The sequence below is a fragment of the Tamandua tetradactyla genome, chromosome 21, assembly GCF_023851605.1.
Source record: "Tamandua tetradactyla isolate mTamTet1 chromosome 21, mTamTet1.pri, whole genome shotgun sequence".
In the NCBI taxonomy this organism is placed as follows: Eukaryota; Metazoa; Chordata; class Mammalia; order Pilosa; family Myrmecophagidae; genus Tamandua; species Tamandua tetradactyla.
Window position 1 is genome coordinate 57,024,362 of NC_135347.1, and position 18,184 is coordinate 57,042,545.

Genomic DNA, 18,184 nt, shown 5'->3' on the forward strand with positions numbered 1-18,184 from the left:
GTAGCTATACGAATGCCCAACAAATTAGACATCAAATGTAAAACAATTAAAAGAGACAAAGAAGGATACTATGCATTAATAAAAGGAACAATTCAACAAGAAGATATGACAATCATAAATGTTTATGTACCAAGCCAGAGTGCTTGATAGAAGGGGAAGGACTGGGGACACATATGAAGCCAGAAGGAAGGATATAGGATAAAAACTGAGAAGGTATAATTTAGGAATGCCTAGAGTGGACAATGATCGTGATTAAATGTCCAAAAAAAAAAAAAAAAAAAAGAAAAACCCAACATTTTTATTTTTGCATAGGGGAAAACAAATAAATGTCAGCATTACAGAGTGTTCAAAATAGATGGTATATGGGAAAAAGTACAGTCAATGCAAGCTAGGGTCTATGGTCCTCACTAATATTGCAATATGCTTCACTGAATATAACAAAGGCATTATGGCAGACCTAAATGTCAACGGAGGGGGGGCATGAGGGAGGGTTATGGATTCTTTGTGTAAGAAAAGGAAATGTCTTCACATAGATTACGGTGGCAAAGGTGTGTCCATACACTGAGGTTGGATTGGATGATGTGAATAAAAGCTGAAAAAAAAAAAACTAGTAATTTAAAAACTATCTTCTGATAGATCTAAAGATCTAAAATTTAGCATTCATCCTTAAAAAACAAGTAAAACCAAGTTAAAGTCAGTACACTAAATAAAAAGTTATATATCTTTGAAAAAATAGAGACAGTTAGGGAAATGTGACTACAGTTTATCATTGCTGTGTAATACCTTACTGTTAAACTTTGTGCATTAAAACAGCATATATTTATTATGGTCTCTGTGGCTCAGAAATCCAGGTGTGGCTTAACTGGCTCATCTGGCTCAGGGTCTTCACAAGGCTGTACTAAGGGTATCAGCCAGGGCTCCATTCATCTCAAGACCTGATGGAAGGGATCCACTTTCTACCTCACTCACATGATTGTTGGCAAAATTCAGTTTCATATTGACTGCTGGATTGAGGCCTCCAATAGTTCCTCACCACATAGGCTTCTCCATAGAAGGAAGAAACAGAGAGCAAGAGAGGGTGAGCAGAGTGGAAGCCAGCATTCTTTCTCTAACCTAATCTCAGAAGTAAAATCCTGAAATATTTGCTGTATTCTCTTCATTAGAAGAGTCAGAAGACTCTGGCCCACACTCAGGAGACAGGATTAGATCACATTAAGACATAAATTCCAGGACCCATTTTAAGGCTGCCTGCCACAGACTAAATTTGATAACGTTATGGAATTACTGACTTTTTTCTAGGTGTAATGATTATGATTTTTTTTTTTTTTTTTGCACAGGCAGGCACCAGGAATCAAACCAGTGTCTCCAGCATGGCAGGGAAGAACTCTTGCCTGCTGAACCACTGTGGCCCACCCTATGATTTTTTTTTTTAATTTTAATTTTTTGCATGGGCAGGCACCAGAAATCGAATCCAGGTCTCCAGCATGGCAAGTGAGAACTCAGCCTGCTGAGCCACTGTGGCCAACCCATATGATTAGTTTTTTAAGTGCCATTATTATGGCAGTTTTATCTTTGTTCAAAAAATATAGAAGATGGCAGCTTAACAATGTGTGCATTTTAGTTCGTTCTTCAGAACAATTACTAAATAACCACAAACAGTACATACCAGCTCCTGGGGCCACGTCAGTGACCAGACACACAGCGTACCCCAGTCTGGACCAGTTGGACTGGCTGTGAGCCTCCCCAGAACCGTGAGTTCCCCAAGCCATGGAAGCTGGCACCCCTCCCCCAAAGGCTGCTTCCCAGAGGGAAAGGAAAGAGACTTTAACAGCAGCAGGGGCTGAGTCCAACCAAACACCAATTGTGGCATTAATTAACAAATTCTGACTACTAAAAATAGGCACCCAGCTTAGGTGAATCTGTTCAAAGTGGAGGTTGCTCATTTTTGCCCTGGTGCCAAGGGGGCAGGACTGACAGAAAAAGGGGCGGGGAGGAAGAAGGAAACAGAGGTTTTTGTGGCTGTGTTTCTGCAAAGGCTTAGGACTGCCTTTGGATATAGCAGCAGGACTTCTCAGGCTACAACTACCCCAGGCATAGGCAGAAGTGAGCTCTTTGGGGGGCTTGTCTGGAGCCTGTGCCTTCCCCAGGGGAGGGGTGAGACCCAACTCAGGTGGAATCCCTCCAGCAAGGAATTCAGACACCAGGTCTTGGTAACTTGAAACCATTAAAACCAGTCTACAACCTCTCCTCTGTCTCCACCACGCCCCCAGCAGGGAGAGTCTGCCAAAGTTAAAGGTACCACATCATCTTATGCTGGTGGGACCTGCAGGCAGACAAGTGCCACGTACTGGGCAGGGATAAGAAAAACAGAGTCCAGAGACTTCATAGGAAAGTCTTTCAACCTGCTGGGTCTCACCCTCAGGGAAAACCGATGCAGGTGACTCTTTCCTCCTGATAGGAGGCCAGTTTGGTCTGGGAAAATCCGACTGGGGTCTATAATATCTAAGTAAACCCTCCTAAGGGTGGGGGTCAGGGGTGGAAGGCACCTTACAAGCAGGGCAAGAAACAAGAAAACAAGAACTGAAAAATTCTCTGTTAAAACTTAAGCTAGAGGTCCAGATAAAGCTGGACCGAATGTCAAAGAACTGATAGACAACAAATTCATCCAGCAAGAAAACCCTAGGTAAAAGAAGTGAAAGAAATCTCCAGAATAAACTAATTAAGGTAATTAAATACCTAGACACCAGCAAAAAATAACATCACACTAGGAAAATTGAAGATATGGCCCAGTCAAAGGAACAAACCAACAATTCAAATGACATACAGGAGCTGAAACAATTAATTCAGAATATACGAACAGGCATGGAAAACCTCATCAAAAAACAAATCAATGAATTGAGGGAGGATATAAAGAAGACAAGGAAAGAATAAAAAGAAGAAATTGAAAGTCTGAAAAAACAAATCACAGAACTTATGGGAATGAAAGGCAAGGCAGAAGAGATGAAAAAAACAATGGAAACCTACAATGGTAGATTTCAAGAGACAGAACATAAGATTTCTGAACTGGAGGACGGAACATCTGAAATCCGGCAAGAAAAAGAAAATATAGGGAAAAAAATGGAAAAATATGAGCAGGGACTGAGGGAATTGAAAGACAATATGAAGCGCATGAATATATGTGTTGTGGGTGTCCCAGAAGGAGAAGAGAAGGGAAGACGAGGAGAAAAACTAATGGAGGAAATTATCACTGAAAATTTCCCAACTCTTATGAAAAACTTAAAATTACAGATCCAAGAAGTGCAGCGTACCCCAAAGAGAATAGATCCAAATAGACATACTCCAAGACATTTACTAATCAGAATGTCAGAGGTCAAAGAGAAAGAGAGAATTTTGAAAGCAGCAAGAGAAAAGCAATCCATCACATACAAGGGAAACCCAATAAGACTATGCGCAGATCTCTCAGCAAAACCATGGAGGCAAGAAGACAGTGGGATGATATATTTAAGTTATTAAAAGAGAAAAACTGCCAACCAAGAATTCTATATCCAGCAAAATCGTCCTTCAAAAATGAGGGGGAAATTAAAACGCTTTCATACAAAAAAATCACTGAGAGAATTTGTGACCAAGAGACCAGCTCTGCAAGAAATACTAAAGGGAGCACTAGAGACAGATACAAAGACAGAAGAGAGAAGTGTGGAGAAGAGTGTAGAAAGGAAGACTATGAGTAAAGGTAAAAAGGAGGAAAATTAGATATGACATATAAAATCCAGAAGGCAAAATAGTAGAAGAAAGTACTACCCATGCAGTAATAACACTGAATGTTAATGGATTAAACTCTACAATCAAATGACATAGTCTGCAGAATGGATTTAAAAACAGGACCCATCTATATGCTGCCTCTATTCAAAGAACATGAGGGCAAGGACACAAATGGAGATTTACACACCCATGTTTATAGCAGCATTATTTACAATTACCAAGAGATGGAAGCAGCCAAATGTCTATCAACAGACAGTTGTCTAAACAAACTGTGGCATTTACATAAGATGGAATATTATGCAGCTGTAAGACAGAATAAAGTCATGAAGTATGTAACAGCATGAATGGACCTTAAGGACATTATGCTGAGTGTGATTAGCCAGAAACAAAAGGACAAATACTGTATGGTCTCACTGATATGAACTGACATTAGTGAATAAACTTGGAATATTTCATTGGTAAAAATATATATATATAATGCCCCTTATCCCCAAATATCCAAAAACAATAGCAGGCTTTGTGAAAATGGACATGACCAATAAAGATTGAGTCTTTATTTTTCATCTTGGATAGGTTCTTTTTTATATATGTATGTATGTATGTTTGCATGCATGCATGTATGTATTTTTGTATGCTGTATGTATGTTGCGGTTAAGTTTCATTCTTTTTCCATGTGACTATCCCAGTATTGCAGCACTATTTGTTGAATTTTTTTGTGTGGGGGTGGTAGGTGCATGGGCTGGGAATTGAACCTGGCAAGAACTCTACCACTGAACTAGCCTTCACCCCCAGGGTTCTTAATTAATTTGTACATTTCTGAAAAAGAAAAACTTTCAAATAGAACTATTATTAGTAACTAAGAATTTTAGCAAGTTTAGGTGTAATAAATATAGTAGTTAAAATGGCAGACTCTGTTTAAGAAACATGATACAATCTTTCCCTTATTTTTTTGGCGTTGGAAAGGTTGCACTTCGATGAAGACACATCTCGTAGATCTGCATTCAGTCTCTATCCTGGTGTAAGTGGAATGTGCAAAGGTGAGACATGATTCTTTTCACTAAATAATCCCTTTAGTTTTCCATGTGTAATTATTCCATTAACTTGTCCATTTTTATTTAGTTTTGTACTTTAACTTTACACAAATGTTGTGTAATACACCCTGAGGTGTCTGTAAAAGACCCTGAAATCTGTTAAGGTCTATTATGGTAGGCATAACAATGGGGATTATAACTTTTGAAAGATGTTTAAGACTCTTGGAAAGGGCTTCAGAAGTGGTACCTGGATGGCTCTTTCCCCTTACAAAATCTCAAGCTTAACCCTAGATTCTGATTATAAAGGGGGAATTCTTTTTAGTAACCAGTTTCTGTCTACTACATTAAAATTAAGGTACCAGTATCCTTTGAATATAGATATTTTTAAAAGGTACCTTTGCCCTATCAACCCTCTATATACCTGTGTCCACAACTGCTTGGTTGAATTTTCCATTGGTTAGATTTAAACACTTTTAAAAAAAGCTATCACTTATAGTCACTATTCAAAAAGATCTATTCTGCAGTAGGTATATAAATGGTAGGTTATTTCCTTTTGTGATTTATTCATTGAGTTTTTGTTTTTGAGAAGGTATGGAAATAGGTATAAAATGAACGAACAATTTACTAAACACCCATGAAGTTTCCTAAATTTTATATATTGTGTTATGTATTACAACATATATCATCTCAACTGATACCCCAATGACAAGTTACGGTTTCATCATGGAATGTTTCTTCCTACATTAATTAGAAGGGACAGTGTATATTATTGAATTTCAAAATGTATTCTTATGATATATAAAGTGCCACTAGGAAGGAGTCAGAAGTCTGTTAAAATATTCCACTCGTTTGTCCCTTCCCTTCCCTCGTCTTCCTCTCCCTCTCTTTCTTTCCCTCTCCCTCTCCCTCTTTCCCTCTTCCCCTTTTGCTAATTATTAAAAGTATAAAGTATTTCTGAACTATAAAAATATATAGCGTACTTTTTCTTGGGACTAATGAAATTATCTAAAATTGAGAGTGTGAGTAGACTGTTCACTTTATTGATGGATTATTTTTCCTAAATAGTAGGTTATTTCCTAAATAGGAAGGTCCCACTCCTTATTATCCCTTTTAATAGGAAATAACCTACCATTTATATCATACGTGATGTCCAATGTATAGAGGTGGCCAAAGGATGTACTGACTGAGAATTAGATTGGTGAATGCTAGTGTATACATATGATTGAATATTATACTACTATAAAAAGGAGTGAAGTTGTGAGACATGCAACATTGTGAATGAAACTGTGGGACATTTGGTGAGGCAAAATAAGCCAGAAACAAAAGAGATTATTGTATTGTCTCATTTAAAAAAATACTTATAAGAAAACAGGGGCCTAGATTGTAAGCTCTTACAGTAGTCACATTTAGTCTGGAGTAGTAATTGTTATTTCTGGATTTTAAGAGGCTGTTTTATATATGGATAACCTGATATTTAGAGATAAGAATGAAAGTGATCAAGTCCAGATTAAGGTAGTTTGAAATACAGGGTTCTATATTTTAGAACCTCATCTATTCTTTGAGACCAGAGGAAGAAAGATTTATTTTATCCAGAACCAGAATTTTCTGTAGCACAGAATAATGTAACTCAATCTGTCTGGATAGAACATTTCAACAGTCCAAACACAGGGAGCCGCAAGTAAGAATGAGGGCCATTAATCCTATATAGCTTAATGTAATGCCTGGATACATCTCAGAGTATATAAAACAGATAATCAAAAAGTATTGGCTAGAAAATTCATAAATACATGGAGGCTCAACAACACACTCTTAAACAACAAGTGGGTCAAAGAAGAAATTGCAAGAGAAATTAGTAAATACCTAGAGGCAAATGAAAATGAAGACACAACATATCAAAACTTATGGGACGCAGCAAAGGCAGTGCTAAGAGGGAAATTTATTGCCCTAAATGCCTTTATCAGAAAAGAAGAAAAGGCAAAAATGCAGGAATTAACTGTCCACTTGGAAGAACTGGAGAAAGAACAGCAAACTAATCCCAAAGCAAGCAAAAGGAAAGAAATAACAAAGATTAGAGCAGAAATAAATGAAATTGAAAACATGAAAACAATAGAGAAAATCAATAAGACCAGAAGTTGGTTCTATGAGAAAATCAATAAAATTGATGGGCCCTTAGCAAGATTGACAAAAAGAAGAACAGAGAGGATGCAAATAAATAAGATTAGAAATGGAAGAGGAGACATAACTACTGACCTCACAGAAATAAAGACACTATGAACAACTTTACGCTAATAAATACAACAATTTAGATGAAATGGATACAACAATTTAGATGAAATGGACAGGTTCCTGGAAAGACATGAACAACCAACTTTGACTCAAGAAGAAATGGACGACCTCAACAAACCAATCACAAGTAAAGAGATTGAATTAGTTATTCAAAAGCTCCCTACAAAGAAAAGTCCAGGACCAGACGGCTTCACATGTGAATTCTATCAAACATTCCAGAAAGAATTAGTACCTACTCTCCTCAAACTCTTCAACATAATCGAAGTGGAGGGAAAACTACCTAATTCATTCTATGAAGCCAACATCACCCTCATACCAAAACCAGGCAAAGATATTACAAAAAAAGAAAACTACAGACCAATCTCTCTAATGAATACAGATGCAAAAATCCTCAATAAAATTCTAGCAAATCGTATCCAACAACACATTAAAAGAATTATACATCATGACCAAGTAGGATTCATCCCAGGTATGCAAGGATGGTTCAACATAAGAAAATCAATTAATGTAATACACCATATCAACAAATCAAAGCAGAAAAATCACATGATCATCTCAATTGATGCAGAGAAGGCATTTGACAAGATTCAACATCCTTTCCTGCTGAAAACACTTCAAAAGATAGGAATACAAGGGAACTTCCTTAAAATGATAGAGGGAATACATGAAAAACCCACAGCTAATACCATCCTCAATGGGGAAAAATTGAAAACTTTCCCCCTAAGATCAGGACCAAGACAAGGATGTCCACTATCACCACTATTATTCAACATTGTGTTGGAAGTTCTAGCCAGAGCAATTAGGCAAGAAAAAGAAATACAAGGCATCAAAACTGGAAAGGAAGAAGTAAAACTATCACTGTTTGCAGACGATATGATACTATACGTCGAAAACCCAGAAAAATCCACAACAAAATTACTAGAGCTAATAAATGAGTACAGCAAAGTAGCAGGCTACAAGAACAACATTCAAAAATCTGTAGCTTTTCTATACAATAGTAATGAACAAGCTGAGGTGGAAATCAAGAAACGAATCCCATTTACAATCACAACTAAAAGAATAAAATACCTAGGAATAAATTTAACCAAAGAGACAAAAAACCTATATAAAGAAAAGTACAAGAAACTGTTAAAAGAAATCACAGAAGACCTAAATAGATGGAAGGGCATACCGTGTTCATGGATTGGAAGACTAAATATAGTTAAGATGTCAATCCTACCTAAATTGATTTACAGATTCAATGCAATACCAATCAAAATCCCAACAACTTATTTTTCAGAAATAGAAAAACCAATAAGCAAATTTATCTGGAAGGGCAGGGTGCCCCGAATTGCTAAAAACATCTTGAGGAAAAAAAACGAAGCTGGAGGTCTCGCGCTGCCTGACTTTAAGGCATATTATGAAGCCACAGTGGTCAAAACAGCATGGTATTGGCATAAAGATAGATATATCGACCAATGGAATCGAATAGAGTGCTCAGATATAGACCCTCTCATCTATGGACATTTGATCTTTGATAAGGCAGTCAAGCCAACTCACCTGGGACAGAACAGTCTCTTCAATAAATGGTGCCTAGAGAACTGGATATCCATAAGTAAAAGAATGAAAGAAGACCCGTATCTCACACCTTATACAAAAATTAACTCAAAATGGATCAAAGATCTAAACATTAGGTCTAAGACCATAAAACAGTTAGAGGAAAATGTAGGGAGATATCTTATGAATCTTACAACTGGAGGCGGTTTTATGGACCTTAAACCTAAAGCAAGAGCACTGAAGAAAGAAAGAAAGAAATGGGAGCTCCTCAAAATTAAACACTTTTGTGCATCAAAGAACTTTATCAAGAAAGTAGAAAGACAGCCTACACAATGGGAGACAATATTTGGAAACGACATATCAGATAAAGGTCTAGTATCCAGAATTTATAAAGAGATTGTCCAACTCAACAACAAAAAGACAGCCAACCCAATTACAAAATGGGAAAAAGACTTGAACAGACACCTACCAGAAGAAGAAATACGGATGGCCAAGAGGCACATGAAGAGATGCTCAATGTCCCTGGCCATTAGAGAAATGCAAATCAAAACCACAATGAGATATCATCTCACACCAACCAGAATGGCCATTATCAACAAAACAGAAAATGACAAGTACTGGAGAGGATGCGGAGAAAGAGGCACACTTATCCACTGTTGGTGGGAATGTCAAAGGGTGCAACCACTGTGGAAGGCAGTTTGGCGGTTCCTCAAAAAGCTGAATATAGAATTGCCATACGACCCTGCAATACCATTTCTAGGTATCTACTCAAAGGACTTAAGGGCAAAGACACAAACGGACATTTGCACACCAATGTTTATAGCAGCGTTGTTTACAATTGCAAAGAGATGGAAACAGCCAAAATGTCCATCAACAGAAGAATGGCTAAACAAACTGTGGTATATACATATGATGGAATATTATGCAGCTTTAAGACAAGATAAACTTATGAACCATGTAATAACATGGATGGACCTAGAGAATATTATGCTGAGTGAATCCAGCCAAAAACTAAAGGACAAATACTGTATGGTCCCACTGATGTGAACGGACATTCGAGAATAAACTTGAAATATGTCATTGGTAACAGAGTTCAGCAGGAGTTAGAAACAGGGTAAGACAATGGGTAATTGAAGCTGAAGGAATACAGACTGTGCAACAGGACTAGATACAAAAACTCAAAAATGGACAGCACAATAATACCTAATTGTAAAGTAATCATGTTAAAACACTGAATGAAGCTGCATCTGAGCTATAGGGTTTTTTTTGTTTTTGTTTGCTTGTTTGTTTGTTTGTTGTTGTTGTTTTTTACTATTATTACTACTGTTATTTCTTTTCTTTATATTAACATTTTATATCTTTTTCTGTTGTGTTGCTAGTTCCTCTAAACCGATGCAAATGTACTAAGAAACGATGATCATGCATCTATGTGATGATGTTAAGAATTACTGAGTGCATATGTAGAACGGTATGATTTCTAAATGTTGTGTCAATTTCTTTTTTTTTTTCTTTCCGTTAATAAAAAAAAAAAAGTATTGGCAAAGTTGCTTGAGGGATGGGAGAAAATATATGGAACTATTAAACTTTACCACCAGGGAAACCCCTGATACCATGTCAAACATTAAGCACACCCAAATCAATAGGCCAAACCTCTGCTCTTGAGGCCTGCTCTTTTGATGCTTATGTATGTAGTAAAGAAACTTAGCCTACCTTATAAGTATACCTAAAAGTTACTTCCAGAGGACCTCTTTTGTTGCTCAGATGTGGCCTCTCTCTAAGCTCAGTTCTGCAAGTGAAATCATTGCCCTCCCCACTACATGACATCCAGAGGTGAAAGTCTCCTTGGCAGCATGGGAGATGACTCCCAGGGATGAGTCTGGCCCTGGAACCATGGGATCAACAATGTCATCTTGATCAAAAAGGGTAAAAAAGTATATCAAGTAAGGTATCAGGTTGAGAGAGTTCAAATAGAGTCAAGAGACTACTCTGGAGGTCACTCTTAGGCAAGCTTCAAGCTAAGCATTGCTACCTCCCATAACTTGCCAAACCTCAACCAAAACCATTCCTGCCAATCCTAAAGAACACCTAGAACAATATATAAGATTCTACAAAGGTTCCATGTGCTAAGGTAACTTTCCAGAAACCTACAACCTCCAGATGGGCCCCTGGATCAGTTAAATCCTGAAATGCCGGCTGGCAGCCTCTCCAGGACATCAGCTAATTCCATCCCCCATCCCATGTTATTGACAGCTCCTTCAACATGAAAAAGTTAGAATGGGCATAGCCTAAAGAGTGAGAGAAAGATCAAAGGTGGTGGTGGAATTATACAGAGAAGGTAGGGCTTAACATATGAGTATGATTGCTGAATCATTATACTGATATTTCTGTTAGTCTCCGGTATCTTAGACCAGCTAGAAGTAAAAACCTAAAATTGTAAAATTGTAACCCATACCAAACTTTGAAATATGTTCTACAATTAATGGTATGATATGCTTTGAAGTGTATTGCTTTTTTGTATATATGTTATTTTTCACAAAAATAAAAAACAAGCCATATATACATATAATATACAAAGTAAAACATCCCACTCCTTATTATCCCTTTTAATTTTAATTTCACTCCCAAAGATTGGCAGTATTTGACATTTATATATCCTTCTAGACTTTTGTATGTTAATATAAATATCTTTTTTCATAGTTGGTATCATATCATGGGTATTTTTTCTTTTCCACATTGACCTTTTAAATTGCTACATATTATTCTATTGTATGTGGGTACCCTTATATAATGAATAGATGATAGTTATGATGTTTATCATTTAATATTATTGCAAATACTTCCACTTTTCTTTACTTTTATGATTATTTCCTTAGAAAAACTCTCTAAAAGCAGATTTTTACCCCTAGACCCAGCACAGGACATAATTTGTCTTTGCCAAACTGGTAAACAAAAAGTATCTTATTATTTTATTTTATTTTTTTTTACATGGGCAGGCACCGGGAATTGAACCCGGGTCCTCTGGCAAGACAGGCAAGCATTCTTGCCTGCTGAGCCACCGTGGCCCACCCTCTTATTATTTTAATTTGCATTTTTGAAGAATTGCATCAGGTCTCTTAATTGTTTTCATTTTATTATTGATTTATAAGAGCATTTTATACATTAAAAATAGCAAACCTTTGTCATATATATTACAAGTAATTTTACCCAGTTTATTAGTTATCTACTAATTTTATTTTCATGATATCTTTTGTAGTGCATCATTTTAAAGTTTTTATATAGTAAAATCTGTCATTCTTTTCTTTTAGGGTTTCTTGGTTTTCTGCCAAACTCAGAAATACTTTTCCTACCTCAAGACCATAAAAATATTTGCCTTTATTTCCAATTTTTATAGTTTTTGTATTTATATCTTTAATATGTTTGGAATATTTTGGCATATGGGAGAGGTAGGGCTCTAACTTTATTTTTTTTCAAATGGTTACCCGGTTACCCCAGCCTTATTCATTGAACAATCCATCATTTTGCAACACTGTTTAAAATTCCATTATTGTCATACATTAAATTACTAAATATATGTAGGTCTTTGTGTTTGAATTTATTGATCTATTTGATTATTCCTTTGCAACCCCTACATTATTTTATCATTTTTGCCTTTTAGTATATTTCTGTATCTGGTGAGCTGAGTAAGATAGCCCTGTATACAGTATACATGGCTACAGCACTTGTCCTGAGTTTCTTTGGTTGAAACAAAAAGCTCAATGAAGTGTGAGACTTTACTCACTGTGTACTTCCAATTAACTCTCTTGTTGATGGAATTTGAAAGATTTTGCTTTGGGTTAGAGGCCTACTGTGAGCTAAGTGGTTTTCTGGGGTTTTAATGAGGAAATCCGTAAAATTTCTTCTGCGGGACCTCTTCATTTTCCTGTTTTGTGGGACAATCTGTTTACCACTGGTTGGCTTTCCTTTACTCCAGTTCCATCTTCTAATCTATAGATGGTATATTTCCTCTTCTTCCATTTCTACTTCAGGCATATATATTTTTCTCTGTTTTTAAAACTTTTTTTTTGTTGTATAGTATAACATATATGCAAAGCAAAAAAAAAAGAAAAAGCAATAGTTTTCAAAGCACTCTTCAACAAGTGGTTACAGGACAGACCCCAGCGTTCGTCATGGGCTACCATTCGATCCTCTCATATTTTTCCTTCTAGCTGCTCCAGAATATAGGAGGCTAGAGAGCTTAAATACTTTATCATCACAATCGACTTTTTTTTCCTTTGTGAAAAATAACATATATACAAAAAAAGCCATAAATTTCAAAGCACAGCACCACAATTAGTTGTAGGACATATTTCAGACTTTGATGTGGGTTACAATTTCACAATTTTAGGTATTTACTTCTGGCTGCTCTAAAATACTGGAGACTAAAAGAGATATCAATTTAATGATTCCGCATTCATATTCATTTGTTAAGTCCTATCTTCTATGTATAATTCCATCACCTTTGATCTTTCCATATCTCTCTTTAGAGTTTTTTGGGCTATGGCAGTTCTAAATTTTTCATATTGGAAGGGTCTATGACTAGTATGGGGTAGGAAGATGCAACCATCTGATGTTCTGGAGAGGCTGGGCTAGGTTTCAGGACTTATCTGGACCAGGACGATCTGGAGGTTGTAGGTTTCTGGAAAGTTACTCTAGTGCCTGGAACCCTTGTGGAATCTTATGTATTGTCCTAGGTGTTTTTTAGGATTGGCTGGAATGGTCCTGGTTGGCGGTTGGCAGGTTATGATAGGTAGCAAAGTCTACCTGAAGCTTGCATAAGAGCAACCTCCAGAGTAGCCTCTCGACTCTATTTGAACTCTCTCTGCCACCGATCCTTTATTAATTACACTTCTTTCCCCCCTTTTGGTCAGGATGAAATTGTTGATCCCACGGTGCCAGGTCTGGATCCATCCCTGGGAGTCCTCTCCCATGTTGCCAGGGAGACTTTCACCCCTGGATGTCATGTCCCACATAGGGGAGAAGGCAATGATTTCGCTTGCAGAGTTGGGCTTAGAGAGACAGAAGTCACATCTGAGCAACAACAGAGGTCCTCCAGAAGTAACTCTTAGGCATGCCTATAGGTGGTCTAAGCTTCTCTGCTACCTGCATAAGCTTTACAAGAGTAAGCCTCATGATTGAGGGCATGGCCTATTGACTTGCATATCCCTAAAGTTTGACAGAGTATCAGGGGATTCCCTGATGGTAAGGTTTAATAGTTCCATATTCTTTCTCCCCTCCCTCAGGGGACTTTGCCAATACTTTTTGATTATCTGCTTAATATACTCTAGGATATTTCCAAGCATTACAATAATCTATACAGGATTAAAGGACCTCTTTCTTATTCTGTGCTTCCTGTGTTCCAGTTGTTCAAATGAGCTATACAGATGGTTGAATTAGATTATGCACCACAGAAAATGTCAGTTCCAGATCAAATAAACCTTTCTTCCATTGGTCTCAAAGAGTATGTGTGGTTCTAAAATATAGACACTGTCTTCCTTACCCTTATGTTCTCAATTACTTTAACCCCATCCTGCTCAGCTTCATTCTTATCTCTAAATATCAGGTTACATACATAAAACAGCCTCTCAAAATCCAGAAATAATAATCACCACTCCACACATAATGTGTCTGCTCCAAAAGCTCATAATCTAGGCCCCTATTTTCTTATAAGCATTTTCTAAAGGTGACCATAGAATTGTTATTTTTTTGTTTCTGGCTTATTTTGTCTCACCAAATATCCCACATATTCATTCATATTGTTGCATGCCTCATGACATTGTTCCTTTTTGTAGCAGCCCAACCTTCATTCATAGGTTCCCCAATCTACTTCTCCACCAGCATATCCTTCAGCCACCTGCATTCATCAGGCATCATGTAGAAGGCCCAAAGGCCACAGTCTATCAACATTCTCAATTTTAGATATATTCAATGATCCCGAGAAAGAAAACCAATAAAAACACCTCTGCCAAATAGGAAAGCTAAACCTCCTCTTAACTCTTGTACCTCACCCCATTATATATCTCTGCTCTTGCTGTGGTAGTGTTGATGGTTTACTTTTGAACATAGCTTATAGCATGCAATAGCAGTTTCCCCCTGTAACCAGCACTTAAACACTCTACAAGAATCATATCTTTGAAGTAATTCTTATGAGAACTCATTCATATTTCTAGTGTGAATCAGTGGGACACATACGTCTATACAACCCCTTTCATTCTTGTTCATCTTCAATGTGGTAATATTACTTCTGTACCCATCAGAGAATCACCTTCACTCCTATCTATTCACGTACATTGGAGTTCAACCTCATTAAATAATTGTTCACCCAGCTCTAGCTTCTATGTATCTCTAAGTCCCCTGTATTCTGTATTTTAAGCCTCTGATTATACCTTTATGCTGGTCATAAAAGTGGAATCATACAGTATCTATCCTTTTGTGTCTGGCTGATTTTGCTCAACATTATGTCCTCAAGCCTCATCCATCTTGTCATGTGCTTCAGGACATCATTTTGTCTTACTGCTGCATAATATTCCATCTTATGTATATACCACATTTTGTTGATCCACTCGTCTGTTGATGTGTATTTGGTTTGTTTCCATCTTTTGGCGATTGTGAATAATGCTGCTATCAACATCGGTGTGCAAATTTCTGTTTGTGTCATTGCTTTCAGCTTTTCTGGGTATATACCAAGTAGTGCTATTGCTGGATCATAGGGCAGCTCGATATTTAGGTTCCTAAGGAACCGCCAAACAGTCTTCCATAGTGGCTACACTATTGTACATTCCCACCAGCAGTACGTAAATGGCCCAGTTTCTCCACATCCTCTCCAACATTTATAGTTTCCTGTTTGTTTAATAGCAATCATTCTTATAGGTGTGAGGTGGTGTCTCATTGTAGTCTTGATCTGCATTTCCCTTATAGCCAGTGAAAATGAGCATCTCTTTATGTTTTTCTGAACCATCTGTATTTGCTCTTTAGAAAAATGTCTATTTATATCTTTAGCCCATTTTATAATTGGGTTGTTTCTTCTTTTGTTGTTGAATTGTATGATTTCTTTGTATATACAGGAAACCAAACCTTTGCCTGATATGTGATTTCCAAATATTTTCTCCCATGGAGTTGGATGCCTCTTCATCTTTTTTTTTTTTTTTTTTTTTTAACATGGGCAGGCACCAGGAATCGAACCCGGGTCCTCGGGCATGGCAGGCAAGCATTCTTACCTGCTGAGCCACGGTGGCCCGCCCCCTCTTCATCTTTTTGACAATCTTTTGAGGTGCAGAAACATTTGATTTTGAGGATTTCCCATGCATCTATTTTTTCTTTTGTTCCTTGTGCTTTAGGTGTAAAGTTTAGGAAGCTACCTCCTATTACTGGGTCTTGAAGATGTTTCCCCACATTTTCTTCTAGAAGCTTTATGGTGCTAGTTCTTGCATTTAGGTGTTTGATCCACTTTGAGTTAATTTTTGTGTAGGATGTAAGATAGGGGTCCTCTTTCATTCTCTTGGCTATTGATATTCATTTCTTCCATGCCCAATTATTGAAAAGACTATTTTGTCCCAGTTCAGAGGATTTGGGGGCCTTGTCAAAAATCAGTTGACCATAGATTTAGTGGTCTGTTTCCACCCTCTTGACTCAATTCCATTGGTCAGTGCTTCTGTTTTTGTGCCAGTACCATGCTGTTTGACCACTGTGGCTTTATAATAGGTTTTAAAGTCAGAGAGTGTTAATCTTCCCACTTTGTTCTTTTTTAGGCTGCTTTTAGCTATTCAGGGTCTCTTTCCCTTCCAGCTGAATTTGGTAGTGAGCTTTTCCAAATCTTCAAAGTAGGTTGTTGGAATTTTGATTGGTACTGTGTTGAATCTGTAGATCAATTTGGGGAGAACTGATGTCTTGTTTTGCCTTCCTATCCATGAGCAGGCAATGTCTTTCCACCTATTTAGATCTCCTTTGATTTCTTTTAGCAATGTTATGTGGTTTTCTGTATACAAGTCCTTTATATCCCTAGTTAAATTCATTCCTAAGTATTTGATTCTTTTTGAGTGAAATTTTTTCCTTAACTGACTCCTCAGCTAGCTCATTGCTTATGTATAGAAATGTTACTGATTTTCGCAATTAATTTTATATCCTGCCACCTTGCTGAATTTGTTTATTAGCTCAAATAACTTTGCTGTAGGTTTCTCAGGATCTTCCAAATGTAGTATCATATCATCTGCAAATAATGATAGTTTTAATTCTTCCCTTCCAATTTGGATTCTTTTTATTTCTTTGTCCTGTCTGATTGCTCTAGGTAGAACTTCTAGCACAATGTTAAATAATAGTGGTGACAGTGGGCATCCCTGTCTTGTACCTGATCTTAGAGGGAAAGCTTTCAGTCTCTCTCCACTGAGTATGATGCTGGCTATCGGTTTTTCATATATTCCCTTTATCATATTGAGGTAGTTACCTTTGATTCCTACCTTTTGGAGTGCTTTTGTCAGAAAAAGATGCTGAATTTTGTCGAATGCTTTTTCAGCATCAATTGAGATGATCATGTGATTTTTCCCTTTTGATTTGTTAATGTGTTGTATTACATTAATTGATTTTCTTGTGTTGAACCATCCTTCATTTCTGGTATAAACCCCATTTGGTCATGGTGTATAATTCTTTTAATGTGCTGTTGGATTTGATTTGTTAATATTTTATAGAGAATTTTTACATCTCTGTTCATTAGGGAGATTCGTCTGTAGTTTTCCTTTCTTATAGCATCTTTGCCCGGTTTTGGTGTTAAAGTGATAGTAGCTTCATAAAATGAGTTAGGTAGAGTTCCTTTTCCCTCAATTTTTTTGGAAAGGTTTGAGCAGGATTGCTGTTAGTTCTTTCTGGAATGTTTGATAAAATTCTCCTGTGAAGCCATGTGGCCCTGGGCTTTTCTTTGTAGGAAGGTTTTGATGACTGATTGAATCTGTTTACTTGTGATTGGTTTGTTGAGATCTTCTATTTCTTCCTGAGTCAGTGTAGCTTGTTTGTGTGTCTCCAGGAATTTGTCCATTTCATCTAAGTTGTCCAGTTTGTTGGCATATAGTTGTTCATAGTATCCTATTACGATTTCTTTTATTTCTTCAGGGTCTGTGGTTACGCACCCCTTCTCATTTCTGATTTTGTTTATTTTCATCATCTCTCTTTTTTTCTTTGTCAGTCTTGCTAGTAGCCCATCAATTTTGTTGATTTTCTCAAAGAACCAACTTTTGGTTTTATTGATTCTTTCTATTGTCCTTTTGTTCTCCCATTCATTTATCTCTGCTTTAATCTTTGTTATTTCTCTTCTCCTGTTTGCTTTGGGGTTAGTTTGCTATTCTTTCTCAAGTTCCTCCAGGTTTGCTGTTAAGTCCTTGATTTTTGCGCTTTCTTGTTTTTTGATATAGGCATTTAGGGCAATAAATTTCCCTCTCAGCACAGCCTTTGCCACATCCCATGAGTTCTGATAAGTTCTCATTTTCATTCATCTCCAGATAGCCACTGATTTCTCTAGCAATTTCTTCTTTGACCCACTGGTTGTTTAA

The 18,184-nt window shown here is 37.0% G+C and overlaps 1 protein-coding gene across 3 annotated transcripts in view; it reads left to right on the plus strand.

Annotated features, from left to right (window-relative positions):
- ANKRD31 (ankyrin repeat domain 31) overlaps positions 1 to 18,184 on the plus strand; it is a 245,194-nt gene that overhangs the window by 15,118 nt on the left and 211,892 nt on the right. For all 3 annotated transcript variants that reach the window (XM_077139446.1, XM_077139447.1, XM_077139448.1), the window contains exon 2: positions 4,723 to 4,796. In XM_077139446.1, coding sequence (XP_076995561.1) covers positions 4,723 to 4,796 — 74 coding nt within the window. The remainder of the gene's footprint in view (positions 1 to 4,722; positions 4,797 to 18,184) is intronic.